The sequence below is a fragment of the Protopterus annectens genome, chromosome 4.part0, assembly GCF_019279795.1.
Source record: "Protopterus annectens isolate FY-2018-M chromosome 4.part0, PAN1.0, whole genome shotgun sequence".
Lineage (NCBI taxonomy): Eukaryota > Metazoa > Chordata > Ceratodontiformes > Protopteridae > Protopterus > Protopterus annectens.
In genome coordinates this window covers 1618988360-1619007746 of record NC_056733.1, presented here as the reverse complement: position 1 = coordinate 1619007746, position 19387 = coordinate 1618988360, and the positions used below count along the sequence as shown (strand labels likewise).

General features: G+C 40.3%; 1 protein-coding gene across 2 annotated transcripts in view; it reads left to right on the top strand.

Annotated features, from left to right (window-relative positions):
* The window catches only part of TNIP1 (TNFAIP3 interacting protein 1), a 739301-nt gene that overhangs the window by 512275 nt on the left and 207639 nt on the right, over positions 1-19387 (top strand). For both annotated transcript variants that reach the window (XM_044069404.1, XM_044069403.1), the window contains exon 13: positions 4057-4185. In XM_044069404.1, the coding sequence (XP_043925339.1) occupies positions 4057-4185 (129 nt within the window). The remainder of the gene's footprint in view (positions 1-4056; positions 4186-19387) is intronic.

Below are 19387 nucleotides of genomic sequence, written 5' to 3'. Positions count from 1 at the left end.
TACTAAGATTAAAATAAAATGAAATCAATTATGCTAAACCAATGTCTTTTCAAGAGACTAAATATTTGAAGACATGAATATTATTGACTGTCAATCCAAAGATAGTGCTATAACCAAAAATTGCTATGCAAGATGTCTTCTGTAGGCATTAATAAACTCTCACTGGTTTAACAGCTACCTCTCAAGCAGACAACAAGCTGTCAAGTGGCAAAACATCATCTCTTCCTTTCTCTCAGTAACCATGGGAGTTCCTCAAGACTCTATATTAGGTCCACTACTTTTAAATATATTCATTATTGACCTGCATTTTGCAACCAAACAAGCAACCTCTGTCCAATATGCAGACGGTTCCACAATCATCTCCTCTACCAAAAACATGGTTAAACTACAACAGTACACCCAAGAACTTCTCTCTCATATTAGTTCTAGGCTAACTGACTCACAACTCCTAAACCCCAAAAATCCCAATTTATCTTATTGATCCCTAAGCCACTGTCCAACCAGAAAATCATTTTCAGTTTTATTATCAGACAATACCAAGATTGAAATGGTAACCAGTGCCATACTACTAAGATTACTATTGTTGAAAACCTAAAATTTGACTACCACATAAAGCAGGATGTAAAGAAACCCCATCAAAAATTGTGAGTCCTCTATAGAGCCAAACCCTACCTAACAGAGCAGGCTACAGTAAGCATTGCCTCATCTCTTCTCATTCATACTGTCCTGTACACAGCACCCATACTCCTCAATTTACAATCCAGTCAGCTCATCTTATTTGGCCAGTGCTATAACAAAGTAGCAATATTTGCTGCCAACCATCATTATAGGTCACCACAGTACCTCACATTAAAGTGACCTCAGTGGCTGGAATTAAGGCACTCTTTAACTTGATTGCAACTTGTCATAGCACATAGCTCATATATGATGCAGGCAAATGCCCAAGTCTAGGATCATAGGAGGGTTACTAGGCTATTGACCCAGAGGTTATTTCAAGCCTAGCCATTTCATCCCAATGTAATACCATAGATACTGTAGTCAATACCCAGGACTGTATGTAATAATGACTGCCCATGTCCAGGAGGGTTGTGGGCACTATCTTGGTATGAATTTGCGGTGCCCAATCCACTCGTCTAGGTTTCTTTTGAACAGTGTTGTAGAGGTGCTCTGCTTCACATGAATTGGCAGCCTATTCCAATAAGTAATATTCTCCAGTTCTACAGTCCCCAAAGATCACTACACTCTCCTGACAAGATGTTGCTAACTGTAACTAAATCAAACAGTACTGCTGGAGCCTCCCTATACTTCTCCTCCTTTCTGTCAAGCCTGGAAGTCCATACCTCTGTCTCTCAGAATATTAGAAAACAATAAGCGTTTCAAACAGCACTTAAATGAACACCTAAAACGCTTGTGCCTGTGTTCTTGCACCTCTTTTGGGGTAACCTAAATGCTGCCTCTCCCTCTCATCCTCTTTTCCTGGGCCACTCTACTCTCTATATAGTCTCTCCACTCACTAAATGGCTCACAAAATCCCTGCTGTTATAAACACAATTTGGTCAATTGTTCTTTGTACTTCAAAGTACTTCCTAAGCTTATTGTGAGCCTCACAATTTGCAAAAAAAATTTCCATAAACTTAAAGCTTTGTAACAATCAATTATAAATAATCTGTTTTCATTTTCTTGTCCACAAATGTAATATTGTATGACATTGTTATTCTACTGTGTAGTATTTTCATATCAGGTGTAAAAAAAAAGTCTTGCTTCAGAGTTTAGGTTCCTAGCACTGTTAAAGTGTCTTGTAAAATATCTTTAAACTTTTTTTCTGCTTTTATATGTCAATCCTTGAATACACACACATTTCCACTTCATGTTCCATAACAAGTGTTATTTCAGATTTATAAATTCTTGTAAACACAGACATTTCTCAAAGAGATTGTTATTAGCATAGTTCTGATTAGAGGGTTACGTTTCTTACAGATTTTGTTCACTTGTTCCACAAAACTTAACCTTTCATTTATTACAACCCCTAAATGATCATATTCTACACACACTCCTGTAAGAGCTGTGTCTAAAGTACATGAACACTCTGAATATTCTTTTTAAATGTAAAGTTTTGTGTTTAAATTTATTAAAATCCACTCCATTTATTTTGACCCATTTTAAGCAAACTATCTAAATGGATTTGAAAATCATAGAAGAAACCATTGAAGACTCATTTGTTCATGAACTGAGAATGCCAGTCCAGTAGTTCTTGCATCATAGGTAAGTTTTCTAGTCCAGCAGTGTCCATTTATTGGAAATGAGGACATGAATACATGGAAAATAACCTGCTGTAACAGGGTCCTGTGGACCCCCCCCCATTGAAAATTCTTCTGACGTTGCCCCCCATGTCCATACTGTGGCTGCTTTCATTGTTAACTAGCTCTATATCCAACAATACAGCATGTTTTTAAAGCCCCAGTCTTCCAATACTAGTAGTATTGCTCTATTGGATACAGAATTAAAAGCCTTTGTGAGGTCTAAGTATATTGTATTAATACAGCTGTTATTTTCAAGGTTTCAGACCGCATCTTTGTAACAGATTACTCCCTTTCATAAAGCCATGTTTATAAATGTCACAATATTTACTTTCATTAGACACCTCCATTGTGTAGGGACCATTCCAGTTGGCAGTGACTGTTGGGAAAGGAAAATTAGAGTCCAACAAGATGTCCAGTAATCTAGATAAGATATTATTCATTGTGTATGGCCCTGGAGCAGTGTCCTTTTTTTCTGCTGTCTGTGCTTCACTTACAAAGTCCTCAACTATTATAGGGCATTGAGAGTGAATGTTCCTCAAGTTATTTCTCCAAGTCCCTTATTATTTGCTCCAATTCCTACATAACTACTTGTTCTTGTTTGTCTTTTCCCGGTTAGGGGTCGCCAGAGCAGAACTCCAGTCTGCTAATGATTGGCAGTAGATTTTTAAGGTGCCGAGTTGCCAGCCCGACGCCCAACTTTCAGCGAAGGTACACCCATTCACGCATGTCTTTCGGAGGCCACTTGACCGTGGGGAGGACATGCAGACTCCACACAGAAGGCACTCCAGTCGAGAATCGAACAAGAGAACCTCTTGCTGTGAGGCAACAACGCTTCCACTGTGCCACCGCGGTTGTGTATGTTAGTATTTTATTGCAGTTTTTTAATGGTGAAAAGAAAACCACATCTACTGACTTGAATTAATTATTTGCAAATGCCACAGCTGAAATCACAATGAAAGTGTCTTATTATTCATGCTTACTATTGCACTTTGCCATTCATTGTATTTGATTAGGCCTAAGGAGGTCAGTGCTAACACTAATCATCAACAATTGTTGATATTATCATGTAATTTAGGTAACAGAAATTCCACTCTTATGGTTACACAGAGTATCTAATATCTGACAACATCTCAAAAGATTGGTGATGATGTTGCCAGGGATGCCTTTTATATAATCCTTGAGATATTTTTTACATGTAATAAAATGTAGATGAATTAGTTGTTGTGGTACTCACATTGTTGTAAACAGCAGTTGTGCAGAGTTACATTTCTTGAAAATAGTAAATTTTGGTGATTGGGCATATGTGTCCTGAGGCATCAGTGTACACCCACTACTCACCCATAACATGGAGATAAAACCTTATGTACGCATTTAAAATTCTTTCATACTGTATTTACCTTTAAAATGTATTGTTGCTTCTTTCATTGTTTTTTGTGACATCACTGATACAAGTGGATGGGAATGTACAGGAAGAGAGTTCCTGTTCTGTCAACTGTCACTCACATTAATATTCTTAATTAAACAAATTAGTAACAGTTTCTGAAACCGCTTCCTTGAAGTAGATGTTGCTGTGGAAAGGTATAACTTGCATTTATACAGTTTTCTTTTAATCTCTGAAAAATGGGTATATATTGAATAATAAATCAAAAATGGCTATTTTCATTTGACATTTGTTTATATTTGCCTGTGTCCGCATTTCTGTACACTATTATATGGCACATATACTGAGTGACCCACATTTTCATCTTATGTTCAGGCTCTTGAACGAGCTTTGCATGTGCAGCCTTCTGCACCCCAAACCCCTGTATTTGGTAACCTGGAGGACACAGGCATGGCTGCAAGACGGCAGGACCTTCTAACCCAGATTGAAGTACTCAGTCAGCAGGTAAGCATGTACAGAATTTTTAATCTAGGAATGGGTAAAAGAAATTGACAAAAAATCAGCTAAAATGTCTTTAGTTTTAATGTATTACATTTGTGTTATGGTCATTTAATTTAATAACTTGATATTTTTGTGATTGTTCACTCAGTTAATTAAAATAAGTGCTTCTTTTTTGTGTTGTTGTTTTAGCAGATTTTGTACTGTTTGGGGCACAGACTGTGGTATCGACTTCCCCTAAACAGAAAAAATTAAAAATAAGCACACTGAACCCAGAAAATGTTTTATTTACCTCATCATATGCTTTACCCATCAAATGCTCAGTCAGACTGAATTACACATTCAAAGTTGTGCTATATATAGAGTAATTAAAACCAGTCATAACATCCAATAGTGTCATTATTCATTCTTATTTATATATATATATATATATATATATATATATATATATATATATATACACACACACTGAAATATCGAAATTCGGTATTTCAAGCCCATAAAGTGGAATCCTGAAAACAACGAAACCTCAGAAGCGCGAAATTCAAAACCTCACACACTGGAGATTTTGAATTCGCGCTTCCGGTGTTTCGCTGAGGTTGTGGATTCAGGTAAGTGTTTATTTGTTAAGGGTTTTGGGTAGGGGCTGTGGTGTGTGTTTGTGTGTTTTGTTGCTGTGATGTGTGTGTGCGAGGAGAATGTAGTTTGTGTGGTGGTGTTTTGTGTGTGTTTGTATGTAGTGCGACTTCGGAGTTAGAATATTTAAGTGGGGGTGTGTGTATGTAGTAGAGAGCTTGTGTTTGTGTGTGTGTGTGTGTGTGTGTGTGTGTGTGTGTGTGTGTGTGTGTGTGTAGTAGAAGCTCTAATTCAAAATCTCCAGTGTGCGAGATTTTGAATTTCACGTTTCTGAGTGTTCGTTCTTTTCAGGTTTTTCGACTTTATAACCTCGAAATACTGAATTTTGACATTTCAGTATTTAGAGAATATAAAGGGAATCCATTTATTTATATATATATATATATATAGATATATATATATATATATATATATATATATATATATATATATATATATATATATATATATATATATATATATATATATATATATTTACACACACACACACACAAATATGCTATGTCCAGTTCTGGGATACTAATTAAAGGCATATTTAGTATTTGCTATTATCCTTCAATTTCAACAGAAGTTTAATAGTAAAGGTGTTGATGAATCTAGAGTCCCAATCCCTCAGAGCCACACACTCCAGGGATCTAAACCTTGTCATCACAATGAACAAAACATGCTGGAGGGATAGGTTCCTGACCCAGAGACTCCCCATACTCTGGAATAGATTGCCCATACATGTCAAGCAGAGTGTCTCATTGGCCCTCTTCTAAATGAACCTTGATGATTTGATGGGAGATAGGAAATTCACCCCTGGGATCATGTCAGTCGCCCTGCTAGACAGGGGCCCAGAGAAGTAAATATTGTGGGAAGAAATATCCAGGGAATTGTTATGGCTAGGCTTGCATAGCCCTAGGGCCGATAGCCTAGTACCAACCTATGAACCTATGTGCTTCCTTCATGTTTAGTCTTGTTTTCTTGATTTCTTCAGGAGTAATTGAAAATTCCATAGAAGAAACCATTGAAAAGTAGCTTAATTTATAACACTGTCGAAACCTAAACCACTTTTATTGCATGTGTAAACTTTAGCATCCAACCTTATATATAAATGTATAAAATATACCCACTGTATATATTTTTAAGTTACAGTAAAGACATCCAGTAAAGTTGTTGCTGTTTTCATTTTCCATATAATTTAAAGGGCAGATGGCACCCTACGAAATCCACCATACCCCTTGTATAATTTAATAAAAATGGTTAAGTACCTACCAGCCCCTCATACAAGCAGTATTACAAAACTAAAAGAGTGCTTTTGGTAACAGGAGTGGTTGCATTGGGGAGCTGTTGTACTTTAAGCATTTAGGAAAAGTCCTGGAGAGGAGCAAGGGGACTAAAAACGAAGTTACGTTCTTAACATAACATTCCATCTGTGTTGTCGATCTTCATTCATTCTTGACTGTTGGGTCTCTGTTCCGACCCTCAGAACTGACTTGGCTCACGCCAGCCAAAAACTCAGAACTGACTTGGCTCACGCCAGCCAGAAACTCTCAAGCCAAGGCTACCCATACTGCCTCCCTTCCCTTCCCCCCTCAGATCGAGTTTGCCCATAGAGTAGAAAAACATGGAAGGAGGGGGAAGGTGGGTGGGATGTCAAGAATGAATTAAAATCAGCAACACAGATGGAACCTTATGGTAAGAACATAAATTATTTATCTGATGTTGAGAATCTTCATTCATTCTTAACTGTTGGGACAGAGTCCCTAGCTACTTTAGATCTTGGGAGGCTCTAGGGAGGGATATTCCTGAGTACCATAGAGCCAAAGGATGCCCCTGGAGACTGTATCCAATTTGTAATGAGTGTTAAAGGTATGGGTAGTAGCCCAGGTTGTGGCTGCACATATGCCATCCATAGAAGCTCTGGAATGAAAGGCTACTGAAGTGGAAATAGTTCTGGTAGAATGCGCCCTAACTTTTATTGATAAGTCCAACTTATTCTGGTTATAAATAAAAATGATGCATTCTGTCAACCATTTTGACAGAGTAACTTTCGAAAGTGGTTTGCCCAGTCTAGGACCCGGAAAGGATAGGAACAGTTAGTCCAGTTTTCTAAAGGATTTTGTTCTACCAAGTAAAATCGTAATTGTTTGTGTACATCCAACAAAAGTAAACAATATTCTCCCTTGTTTGAGAAATTTGGGAGGAAAAACCGGTAGATCAGTTGACTGATTAATATTGAAATCTGACACTACTTTAGGCAAAAAAAGGCGGGATGGGAGGGTGGCCAAATGGTTAAGGTGTTTGCCTTACAAGCACAAGATGCAGGGTTTGAGTCTCAAGAGATAATTGGCTAGGCTTAAAATGGCTCGCAAGGGCAGTTAGCTTATTACTAACCTATGAACCTATTAGGTGCTTTTCACATTTCACTGTTGCAGTCATCACATGTGGGAGTGTCTTCCTCGTTAGTATAGTGGTGAGTATCCCCGCCTGTCACGCAAAAGATTGGGGTTCGATTCCCCGACGGGGTTATCCCTGCTGTGGTAGCCCTTGGCCGGCTGGAATACCAGAGTCAGTGTTTTTCTAAGTCACTGCTGTTGCTTGTCGACTTACGTCAGGTTTTCAGTGCTATAAAGCAAGGCAGCTGACACCATTACATCAGTCTTTCTTGTCGTCGAGCCCATAGCAGAAGCAGTTCACAAATGGGCCGGTCGGTCGCTACCAGAGCTCGGATTACAGCTGAAAATGTCTAAAGTTATGTACCCCATTGGGTATCCAGAAAACTGCGAAAAATGCACTCGCAAAACCACTACACAAAGTCCAAAAGAGCGCAATGGGCTAGTAGAGAGGCACTCCAACCAACTTAAAAAGACTGCACGATTTATTGAATGTCCACAAACAACAGGAAAAACATTAACGCAATTAATCCACAGTACGCGTTTTCGTCCACGTAAAACTTGGCCTTCATCAGATAATAAGTAATTCCACTAATTACATCTTAAATAGCTCACAAACAAGTACATTGACCAATTAACTTCATAAAGTACATTTTAAACACACTAATCAGGCTCTCTTAAAAGGCTCATGAATATTAAATAAAACTTGTGTATTGTCACCACAAAATGTATTTATAATAAATAAATAAATATAGAATTCACTTGATGCATCATAAATAGGTTTCTTAAAAGTTATTATGTTAATCCAAAATTCATATACCATTAATGGTTGTTTATAATCTAAACATTTAAAAAAAATATATATAAAAACTTGTTAAGCATATTTAAATCTATGTATTCAATGAACTGGCGCCCTCTGTTGACATGTTAAGCATATGACAGTCTTTACACTTTGGCAGCCCTTAATTTTAATAATGGCAGAAGGGAAATGTGGTCATTTAAACCTGGTACTTTCGCTGCTTCCAGGGTTATCTGCCACCATAGTTCTTTATATTCTATCAATTCCTCCCAAGGGCCACCTCTAATATCTCTCTTGACTTGTTCTAGTACAAAAAAAAGGAATTTATACCCTTCACATTCTTTAGAATGTTTGTATAATGCGTTTGTTTCTTTTGCTTTTGATATTTCATAAAGATGTTCATATATTCGTCTCCTCAATACTCTCTCCGTTTTACCAACATAAAATGACTTACATTTTTGACATAATGCTAGGTAAATTAATCCTTTTGTGTCACAACAAAAATATCCCTTACTTCTAATCCATCTATTTCTACTTTCCAAATGAATTTCGCCTTTATTGATAATATATTCACATTGATTACAGCTTCCACATTTAAAAGTTCCCATTTTCTTTCTTCCCCCTATGTGATGTATACTTTCACAATAGCTGGCATTTCCTACGTTATTAATCTCCAAGATTTTTTTCATACTGTAAGAGTTTTTATAAACTACCTTTGGCTTTAATTTTGATACTTCATCCATATCTGTAAATAACACAAACCTTTCCCATTCTCTCTGGAAAATCTCCCTGACCTTAAAATTTGAAGCATTATATTCCATTATCAAGGCCTGTTGATATTCACCGTAAATGCCTTTATTGTTTCCATCACCTTTTTCAGAGAAAATTTTGGGTGCAACCCCCTTTATAAGTCTAAATTTGTTGCTTCTACCTTTCTCCACTTCCGTCCTAATACTATTAACAAAATTAACAGGATAATCTTTATCCTTAAACATATTCTCCAAAAGAGCACATTCATTAACAAAGTCTGACTCCAAACTAGTCATTCGACAACCCCTGACAAATTGTCCTTTCACTATGTTCTTTTTACAATGTAATGGATGTGCACTATTGTAGTGGAGAAAGGAATTACATAAGGTAGTTTTTCTATAAATTCTAGTTTCAAAATTATTATTCATCTTATAAATCTCCACATCCAGATATTGTAAAATGTCAGTTGAAGTCTTATGGGTGAATTTAAGGAAATTAGTGGAGCTGTTGATATATTCAATAAATTCACTAAACTTATCATAACCTGCTGTCCAAAAAATAACGATATCGTCCAAGAATCTACAATATAAGGTCCAGTAGGTATTAAATTTAGAGTGTAGGATGAATTTTTCCTCCTACTGTGCCAATACTAAATTCGCAAAAGTGGGAGCACAAGCTGTACCCATAGAGACACCTTGTGTTTGTTGGAAATATTCCCCGTTAAAAATCAAAAAATTATATTTGAGGACCATATCCATAAGTCCCATAATAGCAACTTTCTCATGTTGTGGTATCTTCCTGTCTTGAAAGATCATTTCCTCAAACATTAACAGGCCCATCTCATAAGGTATACATGAAAAGAGATCTATTATATCAATAGTGACAAATATTAAATCATCAGTAAATAAATCAGGGGTGATGTTCCTTAGTAAGTCCCATGAATCCTTAAGTATAACCTTATTCTGCGTACAGATGTGCTTAGTTTTTAAGTCAACATATTTGGCCAATGGTAGTGTCTTTGATCCGTCTGCGGACACTATAGGCCTAAGGGGTGGATCTTCCAAATTTTTATGTATTTTGGGAATACCAAAAATAATTGGTATTCTAGGTTGTAGGTACATATAAGTAGTCATAAGTTGTACTATCTATTACATTTTCATATAGCATATCTTTTAACAAAATATCTATCTTATGGTATGCTAGATTGACTTCATTCCTTGACACACATGCATATTTCGCTTCATCCCTAAAAATCTCATTCATTTTACCTTCATAAATAATGTTCTCCATAATGACTACCCCCCCTCCCTTGTCTGGTTTCATAATTCTAACTTCCGCATTCTTTTTCAATGAATTTAGTGTCTCATTCTCTATTTGACTAAGGTTGTTTTTGTATATTTTATTCTGTTGTGCGTTTCTAACTTCTTTCTCTAAAATAACTTCCAAATTCCTAATTTGAGGATGTACGGGCGGATTATATATGGTTCTGCGTACCAAAGCCTTATTGTCATATACAGTATTAGATGTCTTATTCCTAGAGAACAAAATATCTAGATTTACTTTCCTTAAAAACAATTTAATGTCAAGTAATGTCTTTAAGTCCCCCTTAACGTAGGGTATATATTTCAATGCTTTACTTAATAGTCTAAAATGTTCCTTCGTCAAAATAGTGTCACTAAAATTGTATATAGAGAAATCATTGTAGCTGTTCTTAACTCCAATAACTGAAATTTCATCATTTAATGTGTTTGGGGGTGGGTGGTTTAAATCTAAAACTTTCCCCCCCCCCCTCTGAAAATTTCCGTTTCTAAAATGTTGTTGGTTAACATAATTATCTTCTCTATTTAGAGGTGGAAATTCATAATTATAATCATAGTTATTCCATCTACTTGTTTTCTCTTCATTAACATTACTATAATCTTGTTTTTTACTGTTATTTCCATAAAAGTCCCATTTCATGTAAGGTGGTTTGGGGTAACTCGTTTTGTTCTGATATTCACATAAGTCCCTCTTCAGTTTATTCATCTTTCTATTAATTAAATCATTACATTTCATGTCAATATCATCCCTAACTTTAAAATACTTTTCCTTTTCTTCCCTTATCCCATATATTAGATCTTCCTTAATATATATGTCCAGTTCATCAATTTCCCCTTTTAACATATCTTGTTTTCTACCATTCTCTTTAATAATAAGTTTTAAAATATCTATACCAGATTTGTTAAACACTTCCAACAATTCAAGATGAAATTCAGAGCCAACTTGAACATTGTTAGGGTATTTCCAGACCCTTAACCCTTTCGGGACAACATTCCTGTTAATACATTCTAAAAGATAAGCGTTTTCAATACTCAATGTCCTGTATTTGAGCATAAGCTTAGAAATTTTATCCAGTTTAACAGCGTATGAGTCTCCGTTGGGTAAACCAGGTTGGTTACCCTTATCAATTTGAAAGCAAAAACTTGCTTTCAACCACTCGCTTGTATCTTTACTATGCGAAGTAATAGGAACAGTACCTGTAAGTGCTTGAGAACGAATAGGCCCTTTGAGTTTATTAACGTTGTCAGTACCATTGGCGTCTTCAGCCTCATTGCGTACAGTTTCATCCCCGAAAATTCTCGGTGTAGCAGCTGGGTTGAATGTACCACCATTCGGTTCGAATACATCCCCTGGGTCGCTAACGTCATGAAAGTTACCTCTTTTCCTTTTTGGTTTTTGTACATAAAACCCTTCGGTTCCACTTCCTTTTTCGTTACAGGTACCCAGATTGCTACCAACCAAGGAATGGCATAGCGGGGTGAGTAGGTCGATTAACTTGGTGAGTTGGCCAATCAATTTGCGAGATTGACCCACCTCTTCCTGTCCCTTGCTACTCACCGGAGAAGCTCCCTCCATAGCCTGTTCCACACAAAAAAGCCAATACCAGAAAACTGCGAAAAATGCACTCACAAAACCACTACACAAAGTCCAAAAGAGCGCAATCAGGAAAAACATTAACACAATTAATCCACAGTACGCGTTTTCGTCCACGTAAAACTTGGACTTCATCAGATAATAAGTAATTCCACTAATTACATCTTAAATAGCTCACAAACAAATACATAGACCAATTAACTTCATAAAATACATTTTAAACACACTAATCAGGCTCTCTTAAAAGGCTCATGAATATTAAATAAAACTTGTGTATTGTCACCACAAAATGTATTTATAATAAATAAATAAATAAATAAATATAGAATTCACTTGACGCATCATAAATAGGTTTCTTAAAAGTTATTATGTTAATAAAAAATTCATATACCATTAATGGTTGTTTAAAATCTAAACATTTAAAAAATATATATATATAAAAACTTGTTAAGCATATTTAAATCTATGTATTCACTGAACCCCATTGGGGATCCTTCTTGCACAACCGATGTCAGAAAAAGTTAACAGTTGTCTCACCTGTAGAAAACAGATCCCACACCGAGACTTCCATTCATACTGCGTCACTTGTTTAGGCCTAAACCACAACGTCCCCTATTCTGTGCCCTCTTTAACGCGAGAAACATTCATCATAGAGCTCTTTTTGTAGACAGGTATTTTCATCCTCCTTCTTCCCAAATGGTATCCATCAGCCAACAATCTGTAGACATTCTGAAAAAACGTAGGGTTAAAGATAGAGACAGACCACACAAGGCTAAGCCTTCTGACGACTCTACTATTAAGCAGTCAGTTCTCCAGAATTCAGTGAGGTGCTTTCGCAGCCCCTGATGCCCGATAAGATATCTACGCAGGCCTCTACCGAGACCCTTTCAGAGTCCAGTATGCCGCAGAAATCTTTTTCATCTTCAGTGCTTTTGGTTGTCTCTGCCTTGGTTGGGTCCGGAGCCGCAACGCAGGCACCGGCTTCCAAGGAGGCCTTTCGCACTACCGATTCTAGACAAAAACTGACGTCTTCTCACCCTACCGTTTCTCTCAGGCCAGTGGATACTCTTAGGCCTAGAAGCCAGGCCACTCCTAGAAAAGCCACCATCTTACTCCTGATCCACCACCCCAAGCCCAAATGCTTAAGATGGCGAAGGATCTTATCTCCCTTATCAGGGACAATCAGGCCACAACTTCTAAAAGGAAAAGACACCCTTCTCCTGAACTAATGACAGAGCAGGATTCTGAGGAATCTGATTATTCAGATTTTGAAGAGGAACAACAACCTCTGACTGCTTATGAGGATTCAGATGCAGAGGAATTCATTCCTTCTGCTTCCCCACCAGAAGACCTTTCCTTTGGGGAAACCCTTTACACCCTCAGGGATCATTTCCACTGGGAATCTCAGGACTTCCCTCAGTCTAAGAAAAGGTTAAGAGAGTTTCTAGACCTGCCCCAGCACAGACCCCTGGCCATCCCCCCCCTATCGTAGAAGTGGTGGATGATGATTTCCATGAATCCAGTTTACCCCCTGACGCCCTCTCACCTGCTCCCAGTAAACCTGACAGGTATTACAGAATACCAGATTCTCACAAATACCTGTACAGAAATCCTGCTGCAGACCCGAAGGTCATTACACAGGGACCTAAAGGAGCTAGGGCTAGTTCTGCAAAGAATCCTACTCCTTCTGACAAGGATGCCAGAGCTCTGGACAGATGGGGTAAAAAGGTTTACACCTCTGCAACCTTAGCTATCAGAGCACTCAACTGTCAGTTCCATATGTTAAAATATCAACAACACACTTTGGAACTATTAAAGCAAAAGATTTCTACCTTTCCTGACTGGGCCATTTCTAAAGAGTTAGCAGATTTACTGCACTCTTCTTGTCAAGTGTCAAAACACTCTTTACACTGTGGATATGATGGCCTAGAAGCCTCTAGCAGAGGGCAGCATTGTCTGGATCTGTCATTAGGAGACATGCATGGTTGAAGGAACAACCTCTCCCTGATCATGTCAAGTCTAAATGAATTGATGCACCCTTGGATAAAGGCTGATTGTTTGGAGAAAAAGCAGAAGAGGTGCTTAAAAAGATGGAAGACAAAGCAAAATCTATGCAAACAGTAAAAGATTTCTTTCAGGTTCAACCTTCTAGATTCAACAGGAATTTCCCCTCTAAGCACCGGTCTTTTCCTGCACCTAGCAGACAGGGGCAAGGTAAGCCCCACAGGGACAGACCACCCAGGCCCCTATCCCAGGAAAGCAGAGAACCAAACATTAGACCACTTCCGCTCCAAAGACAGGGAGTTTTAAGCCATCCCTCTATGGCAAAAACTCTCAGTGACTACCTCTCCCCCGCTACCCTCCTTTCACCCACCAAAAGCTAGGAGGAAGGCTATCCCCTTGCAAAGAAAATTGGCTGTCTGTAACAAAGGACCAAAGGGTCTTAAAGATCATTTTTCAGGGAAAGAAATTCACTTTCAATGAACTCCCTATTCCCAGACTTACCTCCAAATCAGTGGGCAGAGGCATTAAAACAAGTACAAACTATATCCCAGGGGCAGTAGAACCTATTCCCACAGATCAAACAGGCAAAGGCTTTTATTCCAGGCTATTCCTTGTTCCAAGAAAGGAGGGCACTTGGTGCCCCATCCTGGATCTGTCCATTCTGAACACCTCCATGGTGGTCCCCAAATTCAAAATGCTAACTTTGCAGCAGCTGCTGTCTATGCTGACAACAAATGCCTGGTTAGTGACCCTAGACCTAAAAGATGCCTACCTCCATATCCCAATAAGGGAATCCTGCGCTTCAGAGCAGGCTCACAACACTTTCAATTCTCTGCACTTCCCTTTGGCTTGTCTACTGCTCCCAGGGTATTCACCAAATGTTTGGCCCCAGCCATAGCATTTTGCAGACAGAGAGATATACAGATTTACCCTTATCTGGACGACTGCCTCATTCAGGCAGAGTACAGAGAAAAGCTGCTCCAAGACATCTGCTTTGTCAAAACCCTCCTAACTTCCTTGGGGTTCACCATCAGCAAGAAGAAATCAAAGCAAACACCCTCCAGGGGGATCATTTTCTTAGGAGCACTGCTGGACACAACATCCCAAATGGCCTTCCTATCCCCAGAAAAAGCAGAGCTTCCTGCCTGTCTACTTTACCCAGCTGGCATCCAAAAGTCACCTCACGGCGAGGACGTTCCTGCAAGCCTTGGGGTACATGGCATCTTGCATCCTTCTAATTCCTCTAGCCAGGCTTCACATGAGGAAGCTTCAGTGGTATCTAAAGAACCTTTGGTGTCAACACTCACAGCCTCTAGAGACCTCTTGCCCTCTGATCCCCTGTATAAGGGCCGAGCTTCTCTGGTGGGCAGGGGTCCTGTGCCAAGAACAAGGGTCTCCCCTTCATCCTCCACCCTACCGAGCAGACCATCACCACCCAATGCCTCAGACATTGCTTGGGGCACTACCTAGCAGGCAGGTGCACCCAAGGTCTTTGGGACGCCCAGCGTCTTCCTTTACGTATCAACCAGAAGGAAATGATGGCAGTATTAAAGGCTCTGGCATCCTTCCAACCCCATCTCAGGCCAGGTTTTCCTTTTCAAAACAGACACCATAGTAATATGGTACATCAGCAAACGGAGAGATACCCAATCTTACCCTCTGTGCAGGCTAGCCATGAACCTCTGGCTGACTGCCTCCTCCATGGAATTACACCTACTAGCCTGATACCTACCAGGGATCAACAACACCCTGGCAGACCACTTAAGCAGAAACTTACTGGACCCCCACAAATGGCAGCTCCACTGAAAGATCTTTTTGCAAGTCACTCAGGAGTGGAAAAATCAGGAGGTGGATCTCTTTGCTTCACACCTCAACCACCAGCTAAAGAAATTCTGTACCAGGGAGTATCATCACCTAGCATGGAAGGTGGATGCCTTCTCCTTCCCCTGGAACTCCCTCTTTGTGTACGCATTCCCTCCTTTCCCTCTTAATCTCAAGGTACTGCTCAAGATAAGGGAGGAGGGACCAAAGGCCAACCTCATTGCTCCAGATTGGCCCAGGCAGCATTGGTACCCCTTGCTGCGCAGCCTGACATCACAGCCTCCCAGGCAGCTTTCCCTGATTCCAGACCTCTTGACTCAAACAGGAGGGGGGATGCAGCACCCAGACTTGCAGACTCTCAAACTATCAGCACGGCTAGTACTCTAAGGGCAAGCAAGGGGCACCTGTTAAGCAAACCGGTTCTAGACATTATCACAGAGGCCAGAAGGCCCAGCACCAGAAAATCTTACACAGGGAAATGGAAAAGATTCGGCTCTTGGAGCCAGTCCAGAGGGGCCAGTTCCTCACAACCTTCTGTTCCTCTTATCCTGGAGTATCTAGCGGAGTTACTCAATGGTGGCCTCTCCTTCTCTTCTGTTAAAATCCACGCCTCAGCCATTTCAGCTCATTTCAATACAGACCAGCCATTGTTCTCACATCCTTTGATTAAACAATTCCTCAGAGTGGGCTTCTAATATCAGACCTCCCAGAAGGCCACCCACGCCAGCCTGGGACCTGAATTATGTTTTGGAAAAACTAACCTTACCACCCTTGGAACCTGTTGCTTCAGCAGAACTGAAATACCTCTCCTGGAAGACTGCTTTCTTACTAGCTATCACCTCAGCCAGAAGGGTTTCAGAACTTCAGGCACTGATGGCCATTAAGCCCTTCATCATTTTACCATGCAGATAGGGTATCCCTTAGGACTAATCCTTCCATTATGTCCAAGGTGGTATCTAATGTGACTCTCAACCAGGCCATTCATTTGTTTTAAGGGTTAGGGGGAAAGAATTCTGAATTCACTAGACGTGCACAGACATCTCAGATACTACCTGGACCATACTAAACCCTTCAGGAAAATGGATCAACTTCTCGGCAGCTTTGCCCCAGGGGCAGAGGGGAAGCCCATTTCCAAGCAATCATTTCTAAATCGATATCACAGTGTATCCATTTCTGCTACAGATTACATAGGAAATCACCCCCTAAGTCGATTCATACCCATTCCACTAGGGCAGCCTCTACTTCCACAGCATTCCTCAGAGGAGTTCCCACCAGGGACATCTTGGAAGCTGCCACCTGGACCTCAGTCCATACCTTTACAAAGCATTGCTACCTTCGTCTTTTCTCTAAGGCTAGGGCAGGGTTTGCCTGTGCAGTTCTGCAGGGCTTGCTTACCCATGCTTAGTTCTCTAACTAATCCTTCTCACCCCTCTCCTCAGCTTTGGGAATCATCCCACAGGTGCATAAATGTAGATGTTCGAGTGTATTCACTCTTGCAGTCATCACCTGTGGGAGTGCCTTCCTCATTAGTATAGTGGTGAGTATCCCTGCCTGTCAGGTGGGACATCGGGGTTCAATTCCCCGACAGGCTTATCCCTGCTGTGGTAGCCCTTGGCCAGCCGAATACCAGAGTAAATGTTTTTCTGCATCAGCTGCTGTCACTTGTAGACTGACGTCAGGTCGTCAGTGCTATAAAGCAAGGCAGCTGATGCCATTACGTCAGTTTTTCTTGCCCTAACCAGTCAGAAGCCCAAGGAAATATGGCAAAGTGGTCCTGGTGGTTAAAAACCACCCTAAGAAGCTTATGTCTCCCTAAGGAAAGAGGATACAAGGAGGAAGGAGGGAGGGAAACCAGGACTGCAACAGTGAATACACTCTAACATCTACATTTATGGTAAGTGTACACAACTGTGCTATGTTCTTCGTGTTTCACTGTTGCAGTCATCATGATAAGTGTACACAACTGTACTTTCTAAGTGATACTCTCTCTTTGTGAAAAATGATATACAGGTATTTTACACACACAGCCTGCAATTCTGAGATTCTCCTGGCCGATGTGATAGCTACCAACAATAGAGTTTTCCAAGATAAAAATTTGATATCGCAGATGGCTGCTGGCTCGAAAGGCAGAAGGACCAAACTGTGTAATATCAGCGTTAAATTACAAGGTGCAATGGGCTCCATACTTTTTCTTCTGGCTTCATCCATCAATATAAGTCCTACTTTCATTGGTTGGTTATTCGAATTGGGTGGGACATTGGATGAGTTAACATTGACCACTGTAATGCCAGAAGCCATTGAAGTAGCCTCATGTGGTATCTTTCGTGATTACCGCTGCCATGGACCCAAGGAGCTGTAAGACTTGATTGCCTGGAACTTTGTCTTGAGAGATTATCACTTGTAGTTGTAACCTCAACTTCTTCAGTCCGTGAAGAGGAAGAGCACCCATGCAGGATCTTGTGTTTAGTCTTGCTCCGATGAATTCTATGCCCTGTGTAGGGGATAGCTTTGATTTCTCCCTGTTGAACAAGATGCCTAAGAACTCTGCAAGCCTTTGAATGGAGTCCAAGGTGGAAAGCAGCAGATGCCTGGTGGGGGTGGTGAGGAGACGGTCGTCTAAATATGGAAACACACGGAATCCCTGTAGCCTTAAGTGAGCTGCTACCACTGCCATGTATTTGGTGAACACCCTGGGGGCTGTGGTGAGACCAAAGGGCAGTGCTCAAAATTGTTAATGACTGGCTCCTAGCCAGAAGCGGCGGTATCTTCTGGAGTATTTGTCCATTTTTATGTGGTAATATGTATCCTAAAGATCTATGGAACACATCCAGTCATCTTTCTCCAGAAACAGAAGGATAAACTGAACTGTGACCATCCTGAAATTTGTTTATTGAACAAACTTGTTCAGTACGCTAGGTCTAAGACTGACCTCCAGTCCCCTGTCTTTTTTGACACAAAAAGAATCTTGAGTAAAATCCGGATCTTATTTGGTCTGGTGGGCTGTTTGGATGACTCTTTTTTGAAGCAGCTCAGCTTTTGGATTTCGAGTGCTGCTATATCGCTCTGACTGGGTGGAACATCGGGGATTCATTTTTGTGGTCTGGGACAAAGATGGAAGGGGATATGTCAACCTCTGGTAATTATTGTCTGCACCCAAGAATCTGATGTTATTGTGTGCCAGACTGCGTGGTGCAGAGAGAATCTTCTCCCGACTGCCGCCAGAGGTAAGCAATCAGGCCGCTGGTCAGGAGCCCCCTCTGCCACAGGAGGGGTGTCTTCCAGCAGAATTCTCCCGTCTGCCCCGGGAGGAATACTCGCTACATCTGTCCCTAAAAGGCCGTTGGGATGTTCTGAACCACATCTTCACACTCCTCTGATTCCTGGAATAAAGTCATTGAGGAGTGGAAAAATGTACGCCCACAGCAGAAAGGGTATTTCCCTCCTTATCACACCTGACTAATATGTCTTTGAATTTTGGGCCAAATAGCAATGAAGCATGAATGGGAGCATTGATAAAGAAGGACTTGAAAGGGTCCGCAAAGTCGCACAAGCAAATCCAGGCGTGATGCCTAATGGCAATGCCTGTACCCAGTGCCCTGGAAGTCCCTTCGGCTGTATGTGCAATAAGCTGCATGGACGAGTTGGAGATGGACTCTAGGGTGGCAAGCTGAGAGGCAACCTCATCATGGACTTCAACAGACACTGCTCTTGCTAAGGTTTCTGAAAGCTCGGTTGTCAGATTCCTTAGGAGTCACATAAAATGTGCCAAAAAAATTCAAGGACTATATGGCAAAGGTTGATGATGCAAAGACCTGCTTCCTGCATCTGTCCATTGTCCTGGACTCTCGATTTGGAGGATGGACAATTGGACTGTCCTGGGCAAGTTCCTTCTTTATGGCAGCCGCCA